Source organism: Paramacrobiotus metropolitanus, unplaced genomic scaffold, assembly GCF_019649055.1.
Source record: "Paramacrobiotus metropolitanus isolate TYO unplaced genomic scaffold, Prichtersi_v1.0 Parri_scaffold0000059, whole genome shotgun sequence".
Classification (NCBI taxonomy): domain Eukaryota; kingdom Metazoa; phylum Tardigrada; class Eutardigrada; order Parachela; family Macrobiotidae; genus Paramacrobiotus; species Paramacrobiotus metropolitanus.
This window is the reverse complement of record NW_026570279.1, coordinates 42,019-60,358: the sequence shown is the minus strand read 5'-3', so window position 1 is coordinate 60,358 and position 18,340 is coordinate 42,019. Positions and strand designations below refer to the sequence as shown.

Sequence of the window (18,340 nt, the reverse complement as noted above, 5' to 3'; positions counted from 1 at the left end):
GAAGAATAACTCAATCATAAGGGTATAATTCTACACTTTTATTTACTTTACGATTCCGTTGATGCGGCAAATATTTCTATAACGGCTTACTGAAAAGCAGACGAACGTTCATAAGGGTCCCGTAATCGCCGGTGCCAACTGGTCACGGAAGCCGCGTCGTGGCTGTTGCGTTGCATGTACTGTATGTGTCCGGCGGTAAAATGTCTTCGCGGAAAAACGTTGTGCTTCGAAACTGTGTGCGGCGAGAAGTCACACTCTCACTTGTACGATTGCGCTAATTTGTAAAAGGGCTTAGGATTGTTTTTTCTCAATTTCGTACTAAGAATTGGTTATCCATATAACTTTGACATAACTAATTACACTGCCACAAAAAAAAATTGAAAGGTTTAGCGCGGATAATTTCGATAAATCAGCATTCTGCAATCTGTATAGCGGCCATTACTTATTGCGCAACGGCTTGAGCTGGGCGGGAACATGAGTTGGTTTGAACATGCCTTACAGCAGCGTTGAAAACTGACCGTACGAGTAATAATTTTAAAATACCGGGGCACCATGATGTTCACAGGAAGCTTCCGTGACTACATTCTACACGAGAAAAAGGATCCGTGTTCTAGAATGCACTTGACGCCGTGAACTGGATGAATCTAACATGGATCAACAAGCACGCTCTACTCGTCGCCCAAGTCGATTTTGCTTTTAATAGTAGTAAAGTCGTTTTTACTTTTTAATACTGTAGAGTAACCCTGCACTTGACAGCTTTTTCGTACGATATGAGCTATACGGCACTGTAGCACTGACAAACGTTCAGCTGGCTCAGAGCCGACTGCACTGCTCTCACATGTGCTGCCTGCCTAGTCACAGGCAGCGCATGTGAATGGTGAATGTGCTTGTACAACGTACGTCTCTCTGGGCTGTAAAAAAAGCTGTCAAGTGGAGGGTTACTCTACAGTACTGTACTGCTACCCTGCACTTGTCCATTTATTTTGCAGTGCAGGCGCACGTATGTAGCCGGCAAAAAGGTTGACAGGCTCATGGCTCACGGACCAAACCTTTTTGCCGGCAAAAAGGTTTGTTAACTTTTTTGACGGGCGAAATGGCTCACGATCTTCGATCATCGTAGCACAGGCGCCAGTGTGCAGATTCTATGCGATAACGTATTGAGATATTATATCCATAAAATGGATTTTGTTTTGCGTGTGTGTTAGCGCTGTACAGTACAGTTGCTACATACCATATCTTGGCCAACCGGTTATGCAAAGCAAAAATTTCGACAACAAATTATCGGGCAAATTTTAGTTAGCTCAGCTCCTTAAACCGTTTGTGAGAGGTATACAGACGTTGGAATTATTGTATTGTTATCGCTACGAAGGCTGGTTGACTGAGCGACTGCTTTGTGGCACGTCTTCTTAGGGAAAGGCACGGAAAACGTTATCATTTGGTGAAAACCACTCTCATTGAATAAATAAATACTATAAGCATACGTATCTGCGTAAATCAAAAACAGGTGCTTCCTTATGTTGTAATTTGCCATTCTATAATTAAAATATTGAAGATTTCTATCGTTTTCTGAATTAACATCAGCGCTGTGCGAGACTCGTAAACACTGAACAGTGCCAAGACGAAGGCTGAGAAGTGAGAAGCGTAGGTCCCGTGAGCCATCCTGCCCGGCAAAATGGTTCACGGTTATATGCGCAGACTGCGCACTATGCAGTCTGCAATAACTGTACAGAGCTGGAAGCAAGAATTTGCATTTTCATAATATGGCTACAATATTTGTCCGCGATAGTTGATCAGTCAGCACTCAGCAACCATTCTCCTTTTCACGAGCTACCAGAGCACTGTGTAACTCTTGGTAGTTATGCATTAGTTATAATCACAATTTGTAATTATAAGCATACTAAATTTGCAAACGTGCTACAACTAATAGTTTGTAATTTTCAAAAGTGCTAAATTTTGTATAGTCCAGGTTTAAGTGGCCAGTTGTTACAAGGAAAACGTTGATACAATTGTCGTATACTCTAGTTTATTTATACCGTGCATGTACTGAAATACTTACTTAAATTCGTGAGCCTTCTTGCCCGGCACACAGGCTCACGATCGTGAGCCTGTGTGCCGGGCAGGATGGCTCACGTTTGTGAGCCAATTTGCCGGGCAGGATGGCTCACGGGACCCAAGTTTCACTACGTGGAGAGTGGTATTGTTCACGAGTCTAGCGCAATGTTAATGAGTGCTGATGTTATGGAGAATTAAAATTGGAATCTTCAATATTTTGATGACAGAACGGCAAATGAAAACATAAGGGAGGGCTTGTTTTTGGTTTACGCCGAGACGTATGCTTGTAGTATTCACTTGTCATTTCGATTATAATAGTTTTCGCAAATTTAACAACACTTTATGATAAATTTAATAACGCTTCCGAATTTTTTACTACGTAGAAGTATCTGTACAGCAAATCAGTCGCTCACTCAGTCAGTCTTCGTAAGGATGATTTTCCGATACTCACAACGTCTGTTTACCTCTCATTAGCAGTCCAAACAGCTGATATAAAATCACATAAACTAATTTTCGGATAATTGTTGGCTTTACATTTTAATTTTTGGCGAATTTTTGGCATTACATTACCAGCTGGCGAAAGTACGTAGTATCTGGATTGTGTTGCGCTAACTCATATGCAGAACAGAACCGAATTTATTTACTTAATGCTTTATCGCATAAAATCTACACACTGGCGCTTCTGCTAAGATGATCTATGGTCGTGAGCCATTTCGCCCGTCAAAAAAGTTAACAAACTTTTTTGCCGGCAAAAAGGTTTGCTTCGTGAGCCGTGAGCCAGTCAACCTTTCTGCCGGCTACACACGTACGTTGTATGAGCCCATTCACGATTCACATACACGGACTGCAACTGCGTGCAGAGAGCAGGCAGCTGACTGAACGTGAGCGGCTTTAGCTCTCACTCGACTATAGTGCAGTAGGCTCAAACCGTACAAAAGTCTGGACAAGTGCAGGGTAGCAGTACAGTATTGCGATGTGCTTTTCGAGTTGCCGCTAATTGTTAGCGTTACTTACTCGTAAAACTGCAATCACTTTGTTGAGAAACTTTTGGCTGGATATTCAGACTCATAAGAATATTCAAAAGAACGTGCCTACCTGAAGCGGGGAGCAAAAGCAGTGAGTGTCATCGACTCAAGTTCGAATATTTTAGTGCGTTACATCCGTTATGAGCTCGTTACTGTGCTGTGCATACATTTTAAAATATGGATTTTTTTCCAGAACGCATTTTTGCATACTCACCATCAGCGGAACTTGGATTTCGAAAAACAGCTTGTACTATTTCCTTGCAAACTGCAATGCATCATCAAAAAGTTAATAAAGAACGACAGAGCGCCCGCCTGCCGCGCTCCTGGTTCGCTGCTTTACGATCCCGTCCACAGCTCGCCCTAGCGGTGAGTCTTCGTTGTGCTCGCTGGTTTTTGCCTAACGTCAGACGACCTGCAAACGCTGCCGGTAGTGGGTCTGTTAGCAAAGTCGTATGTCTGTGTGGCGTATATATTTCGGCAAAAAGCTCAAGATATGGGTTCGCTTGGTTTTTCTATCGTAAACGCGTGCATCCGGCAGGAATTGGAGGGATAGATGGTAAACATTCGTTGGAGTTGCATGATTCACTTTATTTCACCAGAGGTAAAACATAATTTTGTATTAAGTGAAAACATCAACATTTTTTATAACATCAGAATTTCATTAAACTGGAAGGTGGATGCATGATTTGCATCCAGCTTCCTTTTGAAGGCCGGCAGAATGCTGGATAAGTCGTTCACTAATCTGTCCGACTGCATCTACCCTCCCACCAACGTCAGGCAGATATCTCGAAAAAATGTTGAGGGTTCACATGTTCCCCTTAACGTCATACATTACGAGAAGAGCCGGTACAAAAAACGTCGATCAAAATCGTGTTCGCCGTTCGAAGGTGTTCAAAGTCGGCGGTTCCGTTGTAGATCCGCCTGTTAGCTTCGCAATCCGTACAAAAGTAGGTTTTCATTGTCTAAGGTACTTTGATAAACGAAAGATGAAATTTCTAAAAACTTTTATTTGAAATTTCAAATGAAATTTCTAAAACATTTTGCAGCGAAACCCCTCGTTGGTTTCGCTCTACGCGCGAAATTTGGCAATTTATGCAGCTTTAGGTCCCGCCAACGTGCGTTACACGAAAGTTGAGTCAGCTTAATTACTTTTAAAATACTTCAAGCAGTTTCTCAGAAACTGCATTTGAAATATTTTTTTAAAAGCCTATAAAGCCGTACGTTTATGAAATTTTGATGCGAGGAATGGAGGAATATAATGGAAGTGACTGTGCTCAGTTCATTATTGCTTACGTTCTCTTTTATTGCTTAAATAACCCGTTAAAGCGGTGTAAAGACCGAATCCGTCGATACGGTTGAGCGCTTCACTGTGCTTGCATCGCCTTTCCATCTTTGGCCCGGTATGAATTACAACCGCACGCCCAAATACAGGTTGTACTTTTGCACATGCACGGTTATCGTGCTTCTGTAACGCAAATAAAAGGGATAGCGAGCCGATTACCATAACCGGATGCTTAAGATCAATGGGCGAAGTTTTCTGAACTCGTAATAAACTTCTATTGCAGAAGTACAGGAATGTGCGAAAAGGCACGTGTCAGTGACCGAAACTTCGAAATACATAGATTTGTGAGTTTTTAACATTTCCATAGGCCAGTGTCGGATCCCCTAGATTCTAGGATCCCGAGAGTTTAATTAACAAATAAGTGTGTAATTTAATTCTTTTGTAGACTGGTAGATCAAATAAAAACGGACAGCCGTTGCACTTTCGAAATCCGTCATCGTTGCACTGTATGTTAAAATAAACAATACTAATACAATGCTGCAAAAAAAAGATCGCAGTTTATCTATATTTTTTTTGGAAAGTTTGCAAACAAAATATAGCAAACCAAAATGCATGAGCATTTTGCAAAACCATGTGCCATAAAGTATGCAGTGATACGGTATTATACTTCACGGTGTTGTGAGTTACTGGAACGGGGCACCCGAAAGCCCATGACTGCATCTCGATTCGAAAATTTTATTAATGCATTTTGTATTACTGTGTAAACTGTAAGTACGAACTTTTTTCCAGGCATACTATCATGGATATTTGCTTGATTAAAATATGCGATGGCGCACTTAACTTACCTTTCCGTGTGCCCCGTTGGGGTGAATGTGCCGATGATTTCCAGTTTGCGTAAGCACTGTCGGTTCAGTTCGCAGATAATGAGGCATTTTTTACAGAGTTTTGAGTGAATTCAAAATAGAAAATCAGACGAATAATTCCCTAATTTGACATTTTGAATGGCACATCGTTCGCCAGGAACTTGGTGATAGTAACGGCTTAACGCCCACTCTTAATTCGGGCGGTGTAGGCTTGTACTCACACGAAAATCGAGCTTACGCCAAAATTTCGACTTGGCGCATAATAGATAGGTGGTATACGGCATAACATGCCGGTTACTATGCGGCTGACTATGCCGCAACCTAGTTGTTTTTGTAATTCCCATTGGCTTGCAAACAAGCGGGCTGCCGTGTACAGCCCACTTGAACGTCTGTACGTACATTCTAGTACACTCACATTCAGTCCCGTAGCAACCAGTACTGTAAACCCAACGTCTGCACTCTGCAGTTGCAGTCTGCTTAAGACGTCGAACTTTAAATTTTCAAATTCAAAAACCCACAGAATATAGTTCCTGACGTTCGTTTTGCTTGTGTCGTTTCGTAATGTTTTGGAATATGATTGCCTGTGGACTGTGGTTTGCTGTGATTGTTCGGGAATTCCTGTCATGATCAGTTCGTCATGAGGAACTTGGAGTTCCAACGCACAAGCGTCAGTATCAATACGGGATCGCGTTCATTTGGAGGTTTGCTGTTTGGCTACAAACTCCTACGATAAAAATTATTTGGCAACTTACACGACCAAGACAGCACGTTTTTCGAAAGGATACGTCAGTCCCTTTTAGGTAAATTTTGCTGGTAATAATTCTTTTATCCCGCGGAAATTCCTGCCATACGTTTGCGCCATTTCGCTTAAGTATTGTCTAAATACTGGTTTAACATCACAAAAGTAAAGTCGTACAAATGCAATTTTGATAAAATTTTATTTGAATAAAAATCTATGCGCATATATGAATTTTGTTATCCAGCAGTTGTATTTTATTGTCTTTACAGGAATTCCGGGAATTTCCGTCATTAAATTTGCAATTAAATCTGGGAAAACCGCTTCTGCTGAATGAAATTATAAACGGTAAGTTGCATCTGTATGCAAAATAAAACAACTGCAAAACTGACAGGCGCTGGTGTGAAAATGATTTTGTTTGAATACGGAATAAGATTTCCAGTGTAGTGAATGTGCCCTGCTTGTGCCTTGTAGGTAGCCGGGCGTCTGGAATTCCCGATTGGGACCATTTTGGATTTTAATCAAAGCATTGAAGGCCACTTCTAGTTTGACGCTTTTAATTAGTATACTGGTTTCCAGACTCTCTGATTGTTCCTGTCAGCTTATGACTGTCGTTCGTTGTGCTTAATTTTATTCTCTGAATTGGTTTAGTCTACAGTCTCGCTTGAATTGATATTTTTTTCGGGAATTCCTGTTTGCAATACTGCGACCGTCGTACCTTAGTACTGGAAACGTGAATAAAATTATAAAACTGTAAAGTAATAATATAATCAAACTGTTCCTAATAAATCAAATGCCTTTATGCAACGTCATAATTTAAACGGGTGGGAGAAAATTTGTTATGAAACCAGCAAATCGCAGAGAGCATATAAACGGCACCTGCATAAACTCTGCCAATGGGAGCAGCTGTGCTGCCCAATAGCAATAGCATGAGCTCGTCCAATAGAAACGAGAAAAGCAGTTAGAGGTTGGCTCGTAAGCATTAGCCAATAGAATTCGTTTTAAAGCGACTCACAAGGCATACCAACTCTAGGTAGCCTATTCAAAGTTAATGGCCTCAAAAAGTGACTGCGGCATACCACTTACCAGTACTCACCGCAAAGTATGCCGCAGTCGTTTTTTCGTATGAGGTACAGTCGAAAGTCAACCTGTTTCCCCCAGTGTAATTTTTACACTGACTGTTTGCTTAATATATTCCGCGGCCCGACAGCAGCACTAAGATGCCCGAAATCTCGTTGGAAATCTACCTCAGGCAACACACGGGCCCTAGAGAACCCGACGACATGCTTTTGAACCACAACCCAGAGTGACCGCCCGAAAACGCTTTTACCACTGCTAGACGCAGACAGCTTTCAGTGATATGGTTCGTACCCCGATGTCGCGAGTTGGCAGTGGTAGATTCATTGCGGCAGAAATTGATAATCCAGACGTACGGCGTTGTTATACTTTATGGCAACGTCCTTGTAGAGCAACACAGCCACCCACAAGTCCACAGCGCACCAACGTGCACCGCGAATTCCTATTGTTCTTCCTAGCTGGAGAGAAAGAGTGGTGGGGCCAAAAACAGCCGGAATGAATCTGCACTGGTCACTGTATGTCCGGGAAGTCGGCGAAGGGGTGGTCGCATGTTGCCGGCAGAAAGGTGGACGCGTCGATGGTTGACGGACGTTCAATGATGGTCATCAGCCTTTTTCTAAAGGTCATGAATCTTTCCATCAACCTTTCTGCTAAATGCCACCAACCTTTTGGAGAGGCCATACGCTCTGGGAAACATTTCTGCAGTGGGCACAAGCCTTTTTTTAAGCTCATCCACGTTTTCCATGGTCCATGAATTCCTGCTGAGGATAACACTCAGGATCAAAGAATTCGTGCGCACTGATATCTGCATTTGTTATCAGTACCAAAAGAACCGCGAAGGCGTTGAAACTCATCTCTAACCGAGTCGCTAAACTGCAGTATCCATCGGCCGGGGTTTCCACTTTTCCGTTGTTTTATTGTGTGCGCTGATTTGTGTTTCTGTCGTCTTTGGAAATTCGCCGCACAGAAAGGTTAATGACCTTTAGGGAAGGTGGACGGAAAGGTTGACGACTTTAGTTCCATTAAAATGGTCAGTACCGCGGACTGCTTCCGGCAATAGCGACAGGTGCAGCACAGCGGATAACTCCTGGCCAGAACGGCAATAGGTGCAGTGCCGCGGATCACTTCCGGCCACCGAAAACTGCTGCTAGAAATTCGATAAAAAATACACATAGATAATTCTTTTTTTGTAAGCTGTGGTATAAGGAGGTTGGAACTGGATGGAGATAAGGAAAGAAGCCGGTAACCACAAGTAGGATTAGCTACAAATCACGCTGCAATCCAGCTACGTAGTTCACTTTCGGCCCATTTCACCTTTGCGGTCTCATTCTCACCCGCTTTTGAAATTAGCCTTTAATTTGTGCAAGCTAACAGTGTGTTGAGTTTTATTATGGACGCAAATTTCTTGAACTGCATGAGGATAACAGTCGGCCAAGCCTGTACGCGTACAAGATAGCGCATTGGGTAAGTCCATTTTCCGGCTTTTCTTAAAACCGACGTAATGCTGTGTTTAGAATCGCGCGGAGCGCGAACAAAATTAATTTTTTGGTGCTTAAACGGTGCAGTTTCACGTGATCTTGGTCAAAAAAAGATAAAATTATCACCCGCCCTATTTGTTACTCATTCCCATCCCATCTTTCTATAACCGCAATTCGCACCGCTTTTTCATCTTACCTTCACTCCCCGCAAATTAAACAGTTTTGATTTTGCGTGAAGATGTTGGTATGTATTGTACTCAGTTAATGTGTTTCGTACTTGAAAAGACAGGCCCATCGACTGCTAGCTGGCTGCCGAAATACACCTTGACGGGCAAAGTAGCAAACCGCGGCAAGGTGATCTGACAGTATTTGTACGGTAGAGATTAGAGAGTATAAGCTTAGATATGCATGAAACAAATTATTTCAACTGATCAAACATTTAGAATAAAGAAAACCCGAGCCGAGAAATTTAATTTAAAATTGAAAGACCCCAATATATAGATTTTACAATTTATTTGAATTTTACAAAAATGGACACATTTGGCAGCAACGATGGACAAACTAATTTCAATGATGGACACTATGTCCATTAACTGACACTATTTTAGTCTTTGGATTGGTTTAGAATACTTCTATAAAAATAAATCTACCAAGTACAACCAGTAATTTTCATCACTTGCTACTTCGAGACAGTTGTTTGTTGATGCAGGCTTGACCTCTGCAGTAGCGGTCATACTGGTGCAAGCTGAGCGGTACATATGTAGAATGGTAAGTTGGTTTTATTTCATTCGCACTCTAAATTTGTTAGGTGCAGAGGACAATAAACTCATTTAGGCAGGCTGACCCAATAGCACGAATTCCTTACAGAAAAACATACAAACAGCACAAAATCCGCAATATCACAAATATGTATTGTAACCAAACGGTTCAAACACCAAATATTCCGGCCACAGTCACTGTGCTACCAAAAACAATAAAAATTGTCAACAAACAAAAATCAGCAAAATAATGATGCAAAATGCGGTGCATGCTCTGCTAAGAAGAGGGACGAGAAAAAAAAAGGTCGTCTAGCTGTCCAGTGCCATTGTTGGTTGCTCCAGGTGGACTGACGGGTCAGCAAAAATCCACCAAAAATAATTGGATTGACCACCGAAAAACTCATTCCTGCAATTTGTTTCAGTTTAGTAGCTGGTTAGCTGGTATTTCAAAAAGTATAAAGGCATAAAAAAGGCATAAAAATTCACACAAAAACTATGGTATCTTACCCTGCTTTTCCTGGCTATTATTATATCCGATTTATTATATACCATCCTTTTATAATTTCTTAACAAACGTATGTCGCTTTATGTGTAAGCTTTTCTCGTTTGCATAAGAGCATCGCTTACCTAGACAGAAAATTGTAGTCATTGTTTGAGTGGAAATGCTCCAACGGAACAAATACCCCAGCATTCCCACATAGTAAGGCACTACAATGCACCAGGGCACCGTCAAGTAACGGCTGATGTTAACGGCTGAATTAATATTAAGGGATACTACGGGGAACGCGGTTTATGTTAGAGCCAACCAAATAAGAAGTTTAATTTGATCGTTACGCCGTAGGCAAAGTGCAATTGATATTTGGTAACGGCAAGTACCATTAATGCTTTCCAGCTGCTATACGTGCTATTCACACTCACCCCAACAAATAACGAAGCTGGCAGCCGTACTGAAAGTCATCCACAAGGATATCTTCCGGGTTTTCCGGTACAGCCGTTTACCCTGGCCCGTACTGCTGGGACACGGCATCGCGCTGTTCTGTGCACTAGGCATGGGTGTGCTGGTTTCTTCTATGTGACAGGGGCAAATTCTCGAATTAACGGCAGGATCTAGAGAAAAAGAATTAAATAAATTATTACACTTTCCTGAAAAATTTCGGTATTAACAGCCAGAACTGCATTTGTTGTTCCTTATAATTAACTGACGATTTATTATTACGCGGACTCCTACACAAATTATTTTTGTTTATTTTTGGAACCGGCTAAAAAAAATTCTGTTTAAGCGATAGTACTCTGTATACGTCAGCTCAAGTTTCCAGGCATGACAGTAACTGGCATTCCTCAGCTTGACAGTAATCGAAATCTAATGGGCCTTGATAATAGTATGTAATTCAAACATCCCGGAATCATAACCGGAAAATAGTGTGAAGTTGTTTCTTCAGTTTCAAACTTTCAATTGACCGCCTACCAGGACTCCCGGCCGCAATCCGTGATTCTCTGGTAATCGCCACGGAAATGACCAAATAGCAGATAATAATAATGCATAATGGAACCAAGCACATGACGATAAGAGTAGCTAAGGTGTAGGCTAGCTCTTGATCGGCGCTCGAGTAGAAGCCATGCGTAACGCACTGATAGAATTCGGCGCAAATAGGCGCGCGCTCCGTATGGAAAATCACCGCCTGCAAAAATACTCGATGAAGAATATTCTCGTCATTATTTCCCGTGGAATATTAACCAAGAGATATGCTGACACAATATCATACTTATGCTTTTTGAATGGGTAATATTCGACACGTTTAAGAGTTACCCAAATTGGCGCTTTTGGAAATTTATTTAACGAGTGTATGTACGAGTAAAACCGCTTCGTGGTAATCCATGTTACGTTGAATTTGATTCAGGCCCAGAAAAAGGCATTTTGATCTCTTGCAATATCCGTCTGTTTTTTTGATATTTTTACATAACATTAAAAAGCAAAAAACAATCGACCATACGATAACAGGTGCCTTATGGTAACTGTTATGTTATGCTCGATTGTTTTTTTAACATAAGGCCCCTAATGTCGCCTATGTGCTTCTTATGTCGCCCGACGCCTCGTACATTCTTCTGTTCATTTATGGTGTCTCATAAATAAGTCATAAGTCATAATATTACTCAGCTCAGGGTTAAAGTTTAAGGTTTAAAACCTAATTTAGTGCAGTTTTGGGTACCTTAATGTTAATTATGGTAACTTTTAATCGCTACAAATTTTTATCCAGTTAGACGATGCAAATTTTTGTCTAGCGACAACAGCTATCTTCAGCAATTAGACGTGACCTTGACCACCCTGAATGCTAATTCACCAACGATGACGCCTGTACAGATTATTCCGCAACCGATAATTTATCTACCTGTGGTACGCTGCACAACGACGAGACGATCCAGGCGAATCCGCTGATGGCCTTCACCCGCGATCGACTCTCCACCTTACTGGATTTACTCAGCGGAAAGGTCACAGTAATGCAGGTCTCAATGCTCATCCCGGTGAGGATTAAGTTTGCTGCGTATAAACTGAAATATATTTATTTTAAATCAGTGTACTGCAGCAGATGATATAAGGTTAAATATAGAAATGACAACAATACTTTACAAGGGAATTGTCGACGTGTGCGTGTGCGTAAGCGTTTAGACCGTAAGGCATGATCTGCGGCAAATTACAGCGTTCGATCCCGGATCAGAGCATTTTACTTTCATTGCACTAAGCCGGTTTCCCAGTGGCGTTTAATTTGTTTGATAAAAGAAATGGGTTTGTTCAGGAAACCGTGTGTGGTCTAATTGTTGGCTAACGCTGGCGGCGACTTCCGGTATATCTTGGTAGTGATCACATTAGTTTGGCTAATTTATCGTCTCTATCTGCGCTGCGTACCTGTTAATGATCTGGCAGTTTTTATGTCAAGTTAAAGAGACCAAAATATTCTAAAACGTAAAAATCTTTAATTAAGTAGGTGTTTATCGTTGACTAATTGTTCAGTTTCTGTTCATAACCATTTCGATGTTTTAAATTTTAGATCTGTAAATAAACCTTTTATTTATTTTGTTATTGCTGTAACTGAGGTACTGCCATAATTAAATCAAGTGCAGTAAAGCATATTTTCAGACTGGACACGCCAGTTGGTGTATTTCTGTATTCCCTAATTCTTTTCTGGAATATGGTATATTTGTTGATGATTTTAAAATTATGAGACGCATTTTTCGCTGAGCTGCGATCTCGATTTCCGTCGATACCACGCAACTGAAATGAGAAGCTGGCTATAATATTGAATGCGCCCACTTTGCGCAGGGACCATATGAGAAGCATTTGTCCGACGGTTAGCTTTGTCAACGCTTGCAGTAGAGACCAGCGCGAACACCGGCATGCTTAAGTCCCCAGTCGATTCTGATTATGTCGTGTATGGAAGTACTAAAAGCCGATTCCCGCCGTGCCATTAAAAGGCGCGCGTGTTTTACAGCTGAGCTGCAGCGGACAACGGCGTGCGTGCGCGCAGTCAATTACCCCGCTCGTTGCGCGCCGGATCATTACATCCGCGTCCTCCCTACTGTATCGGACATACTATCTGATGATTTTGACTTCCGTATCGTGCGACAATGCGGAAGTCGGAACCAGCACACCACTGCGTTGTTCGATGAGGGTGCGGTCTGCGGCCAAGTGGAGCGCACTGGTGAGATAGTTGTAAAACACACCTGAACATCTGGCAAAACTTGATGATTCTGCAGAGAAAATCCCCGCCCAACCACTGCACGGTGATGTTCCAAATCCCGTCAGCCAGCAGACAAAACACCGACACCAACAAATTAGCGGCAAACAACTGCATTGACTGCAAAAAGAAATACAAACAAAATTATGCCCCCGCAAAACAGTAAAAATATCGTTAGCCGGTTAGCGAACCAGTAGATTCAGTTTTTGAGCAACGACCCCAATACCGGAGCACGACGAATGGCACACAGAAGGAAGGTATCGTAATAGATAGATTTGTAGATCGCTATTAGTCCTCTACAAATTTTGCTAACAGTCGGAAAATCTCGGACGATCCCGTATTGTTAAAACCAAACACTAGTTACAATATTTAAAATGAAACATCTGAAGAAACCCCAGAAACCTTGAAAATACTTCTTGGTGATAAGTTCTTGTATAATATTGTTGTTATTATGCAAAACAGCGGTATCATAAACTTCAGCTGCTGAAGTTTACATGCTCGATGCAAACACCCAATTGGCCATAAGCACGAAACTAATTCACTGCATTCAGGCAAGCCATTAACTTTAGCATACACGCGCGATGCAAACGTCTAATTGACCATAACAACGAAACTAATTCACTGCGTTCAGGCAGGCCCATTAATTATCTCGCATGACATGTGGATTTTCGAGACGCTGCCTCATTTCTACTCGTAAATTATCTGTGTTTTCATTATTCTTAATCGCAGCTATCTGTATTATTTCAGGCGCACGATTACACTGTGGCTAAAATAGTGTACGCTCGTTAGCTCTCACCCTATGTCACGTTCGATTAACGCTGGCAGCTGCATATTTCTGTGTATCGTTGAGGCAGATCGGTTGATTCCGCATCAGTTTGTTTTCGAGCAACGCCATTTCAAAATTATTTCTTTTGCTTTATTGCCACACCTCACAAAGAAAATCAAAAAGCAATATTCGATAGTTCTGGAAAATTTTTCCTAATCAAAACCGAATTTTTTGTTATTTAAACTTTAAAGTGCATTTTCTTGCTTTTTAAATCTTCAGCATAGAGTTTTCTGTGAAATTTCAATCGCATTCCAGAAAACTGTTACGCATTCCGGAAGAGTACTAACCGGCCGAAAGGGAAAAGCTCGTGTGCGGTATCGTTGTCTTGAAACAACCATATGGTTGCATGGCTGTTGTCTGTTGTCTTGAAATAAACCGATACATATTCTGATTTTGTCGTAAATTCCCCCAGTTATTCTTTCTCTCGAAAGTTCCCAGGAATCATGATGAAGGAAAAGATGGCTTCTCCTTCATCATCGTTCATCATCTCCTTACGTCTTATTTTTTCTTTACATAATTATGTAAGTGCAGCTCAGTCCGTGTAGCATAATTACTGGGTCTGGGTGCCAGAATAAAAGCGGGATAATTATTCAACGATCTGAGATTTTGTCGTTACAGAATTACTTCAAGATATACGCGATTGCTAACCTACCAGTATGCTCAGAGTCGAATGACGATACAAGGCACTCTTCAGTAGGAGCGCGATCATGCTGGCATTGAGCACCACACCGAAACAGGCCAAACTGAGCAGAATGCTGATGTAGTTGTATCTCTGGGTTAGGTAGCCGGGATCGCTCTGGTTCAGGAACATCAGCACATCCGCCGAGCTGTTTGTTGTGCAGTTCAAAAGGGCATAAAAGGCAGCGTTTTCTTCTGTGGAGTCCATGTCCTAAGACATTCGCCGATGGTCCGATGTACATTGTATATAACAACCGAATTGCGAAAAACATGTGTACAACGGATTCTCCTCGAAAGAATTAGTGACAACCTGCCCAGAGCGAACTAACCTGGCGATGTCGGTTTAAACGGCTGTGTTATGGGAGTTGTACCACCGAATATCCTTACTGCTATTCTTCCCAGGCCGGAACAAACCAGCCTACCGGCTTAGCATTCCAAATGCCATAAAAATCGCGATGTGAATTAAATAAGTCTGCGGCGGTCGGGCCGTCTGAGAGAATTCTTAAAACAAAGAATGCACAAGAAAGTGGTATGCGTGCTATCTAATAGCAGAAAGAAAATTAAGAATGTTATGCCGGCTGCTTGGATTGCAGTGTGCAACTGGATTTGCGTGTATGCTGCAGATCAACATATGGAGACTGTTGTGGGATGTGACAGTTTGTTTGAAGCAGTCGCTCCTCTCCATCAGTGCTTATCTCGTTGTATAGACCAACTGGCTGGCATCAACCATCCCACACACTACACCGCCCACCCATAGCAGTCAACTAAAATATTTCAAACTGGACAGGTTTATTTTATGAAATGCGATGTCGAGGCCATGGAAGCAAAACCCGAGGCATAATAAATCAAACACTTCGGTCGGTGGGTGAATTTTGCGCCGTCAAAATACGAGTAACCGCACTGAAAAGTGCGGTTTTTTCTTCGACTTATTTGGAAGTATCCCCGCTCCATTCATGAAATACATTTTCCGTATAAACACTGAAATTGGCTAATGTGTCACCCGTGTCACCCGCAGAAGATACCAATTTCGGGTTACCTGCGTCCTGCACCTGTACGTTAGGTATCCTTATTATTCAGCCAGTACGCTTCGACATACAAGGCTATGGAGAGACACCTTAATGAACGTCCACATCAAGCGCCGATCGCGTAAGATCGTTGTGATAACCCGCAGCGGACAAAAACTGCGTTGCCAATAGATCTGATAAAAAGCCCAAAACAGAAAATTTTTTATTAGCAAAATTTTTAACGGGCTGGTTATACACAGCCATTAATCACTGGTGAGTGGGCTGGCACCGCGGCATTTCGCCGAGGAATAGTCGTCCTTGGAATTCAATTGAACTGGCGAAATGTCACACTCCCAAATGTCCGGGTGCGGGTGGGCAACCCGCTGGCGTACCCGAATGAATCTTTTCTAATGCTGCTCTCGTAAAAAAATTTACACTAAAACTCGGGACCGATGGGGAAGCGGATGAATTAAATGAGATTTACCTGTTGTAACTCGTTCTTGTATTAATCTATTATGTGTGGATACACTGCGCCTTGTGTTTGATTTGACCAATAAAGTTAGCAAAAGCTTTTGAATTCAAATTGAATCCCCATAAATCTGCATACTTACAGTTACAATCGTGTCGCTTTTTCAGTAATTGTACCTGTACCTGTAGGCTTGATTTATCCAAATTATTACCACGGCTGTCCAGTTGACAGAGCCTGCTAGGTTATTTCCGAGCATAAAGCGAGTCGTGCACAGTAAAGTAAAGCCACAGAACAACGCCTATGAGAATTGTGAAATAAGTTTTAAGTGCATGAAATAAGGTTCTCACACCGATTCACTTTTCTAGCACGTTTTTCAAATAGCTTACGCTTAATTATAGAAGGATAGCGGTTCATAAAGAGACTTTTAGTAAATATTTGGAGTTCTGTTACAACTATAACGCCCCTATCGAATGTTGCGCGCATAAACGGTTTGTTTATTTATGTATACAAAGCACTTGACTACGAGATGTGATAAACCAATTAAAACAAAAACAGTCTTTGGGAGCACACAGAAGTGGAAATTTTGTTGTGAGCACAAACAGTGTTCGTGCCAGCGTGCGAATCATTCAGCTACATAGTATCATAAAACAATTTAAAATAATGTTTATGAGTGCGGTGCGGGAAACCGGTGAGGGAAACCGGTGCGGGAAACCGGGAAATCAACTTTCATGCATGTACAATACACTACGTGGACAATCTCTCGATTGTGTAGCGGCAGCTTCGGTATAAGAAAGAGGAATACTGGGATTTAAAATAATTTCGGATTTGTGTATATAAAAGGAATAATAATAGTAGGGGAAAGAATTTTGTGAGTGCATGAAAAACATGAGAGGTTGTGGGTGTTTCTTTACTACAGTTGGGAACTTGAAAATTGCGCATTTAGTCAGTAACTTTCCATAGGTTTACACAGTCATTTTGGTAGTAGTAATATGTGTAGTCAAGAAAGGATTGCTTAGGCGCGATTCAAGTATTACGTAACGGCTCAGGGGTGGGGGGTGGGTCCGGCTGGCGTTACCCGCCCATAAGTAATACATGGATAAAGGTCACAAAAGGGTGGGGGGTGGTCGAAAAAGTTGAAAATTTCCGTTACGTAATACTTGAATCGCGCCTTAATGGAGCGAACTATTATTTCTTGCACTGAGAGTCTTGGATGTGTAGTAACGGGTGGTTCGTATATCGGATGTAGGCTAGGACGTACATTAAAGGTTGTTCGAGAAAATGTTTGGTTAATTGGTTTGTTGACTGGATTTTTTAAGTTCGGTGGGTATATTAGAAGTTGAGGAAAGTTGTGTTTAAGTTATTATGGATTTGACGAAGCATATGCAATGAGGAAAATGTTTTTCTTTTTGGTTATTTTCTGATGGCCGGTTTAGAATTTCGGAAGCGTACTGATTTAGGTTGTTGCGTATTGTTTGGCTTTGGTCTTTTTAGGTTGAGTATAATTTGATAAGTTTTCTTTCATAGTTAGTTTCTTTTAAGTATTGGTTTTCTAATAAAATAATGGAAACTGTTGTGATCGCAAGAAATACATGCGTGAGTATGTGCGTGATTATAGAAAAAAACCGCAAAATGGAAACTGATGGCAATTGTAGCAAGGAAGATAATGAAGTAGCAAGGAAGATAATTTTTAAGAACATAATTAATCGTCCGTTCTACCTGATCCCGTTGATAAAGGTTTAGAGCTCGAAAACGTATGAGCAATCTTTTTGAAACCTATTTTCTGCACTTAAAAGACGCAATTTAAAATATTTTTCAGGAGAAATACTTTAAGGCCGATCATCAGTTAAACCACCATAACCAAACGGAAATAGATTAGGATACGCTTTTTTCTTCTAATCCAGTTTGTGATTTTCAGTCATAGAATAATTCCAAAATCAAAAAACCCGTTATTAGAAATCAAAAAATCAAGCGCCTTATAGACAGTATTAAAATCAACAGAATAAATGACTTTTCGACTACAATTATCAAAATCATTTTTTTTAGCTTGACATACAGCTAGTAAACAATCTGTAGCCGGACGTGGTAGCAAACATTCGAAATTTTCACTAGGATCACTAGTTACATGAAATAATTGCACTACACATTTTGTTAAGCTATTTTTTAAATGCAATATTGTCGAAAAAGGCTGTACTATACGCACTGCCTGGACTTCCATTTAACCGAGATCATTTAACCAATTTTCTCTACCAATATCTAAACAATTTCGCCGTAAATCGTAAACACAAAATCAAAATTTTTATGCTCACGAAAAGTCATACATCCTGCACGTAGTCTAGCATCAGCTGTTAAATCACTATGTAA

At 41.2% G+C, this 18,340-nt stretch overlaps 1 protein-coding gene and 1 long non-coding RNA gene across 2 annotated transcripts; one reads left to right on the top strand and one right to left on the bottom strand.

The window, feature by feature from the left end:
- Positions 1-5,714: 5,714 nt before the first annotated feature.
- On the top strand, positions 5,715-6,664 carry LOC129593052 (uncharacterized). The gene is made up of 3 exons (XR_008691041.1): positions 5,715-6,022; positions 6,231-6,306; positions 6,433-6,664. It is a non-coding gene; the product is annotated as an uncharacterized LOC129593052 (long non-coding RNA).
- A 2,623-nt stretch (positions 6,665-9,287) lies between these two features.
- Positions 9,288-16,335, bottom strand: LOC129593050 (gonadotropin-releasing hormone receptor-like). The gene is made up of 9 exons (XM_055489231.1): positions 15,543-16,335; positions 14,836-15,484; positions 14,481-14,717; positions 12,989-13,122; positions 11,659-11,818; positions 10,737-10,950; positions 10,190-10,378; positions 9,899-9,979; positions 9,288-9,677 (listed from the first exon to the last, which is right to left on the bottom strand). Exons 3-9 carry the CDS (start codon positions 14,712-14,714, stop codon positions 9,511-9,513), a joined length of 1,179 nt encoding a protein of 392 aa, XP_055345206.1. The 5' UTR covers positions 14,715-14,717; positions 14,836-15,484; positions 15,543-16,335; the 3' UTR covers positions 9,288-9,510.
- Between the last annotated feature and the right edge of the window lie 2,005 nt (positions 16,336-18,340).

What these genes read in the sequence shown, in the direction of transcription:
- LOC129593050 (XM_055489231.1), bottom strand. Translation starts at nt 14,714, where the DNA reads ATGGACTCCACAGAAGAAAACGCTGCCTTTTATGCCCTTTTGAACTGC. An exon ending in GATTGCGGCCGGGAGTCCTG is followed by an intron (nt 10,379 to 10,736) that starts GTAGGCGGTCAA and finishes CTTTTTCTCTAG; the next exon opens with ATCCTGCCGTTAATTCGAGA. An exon ending in GACTACAATTTTCTGTCTAG is followed by an intron (nt 9,678 to 9,898) that starts GTAAGCGATGCT and finishes AACAAATTGCAG; the next exon opens with GAATGAGTTTTTCGGTGGTC.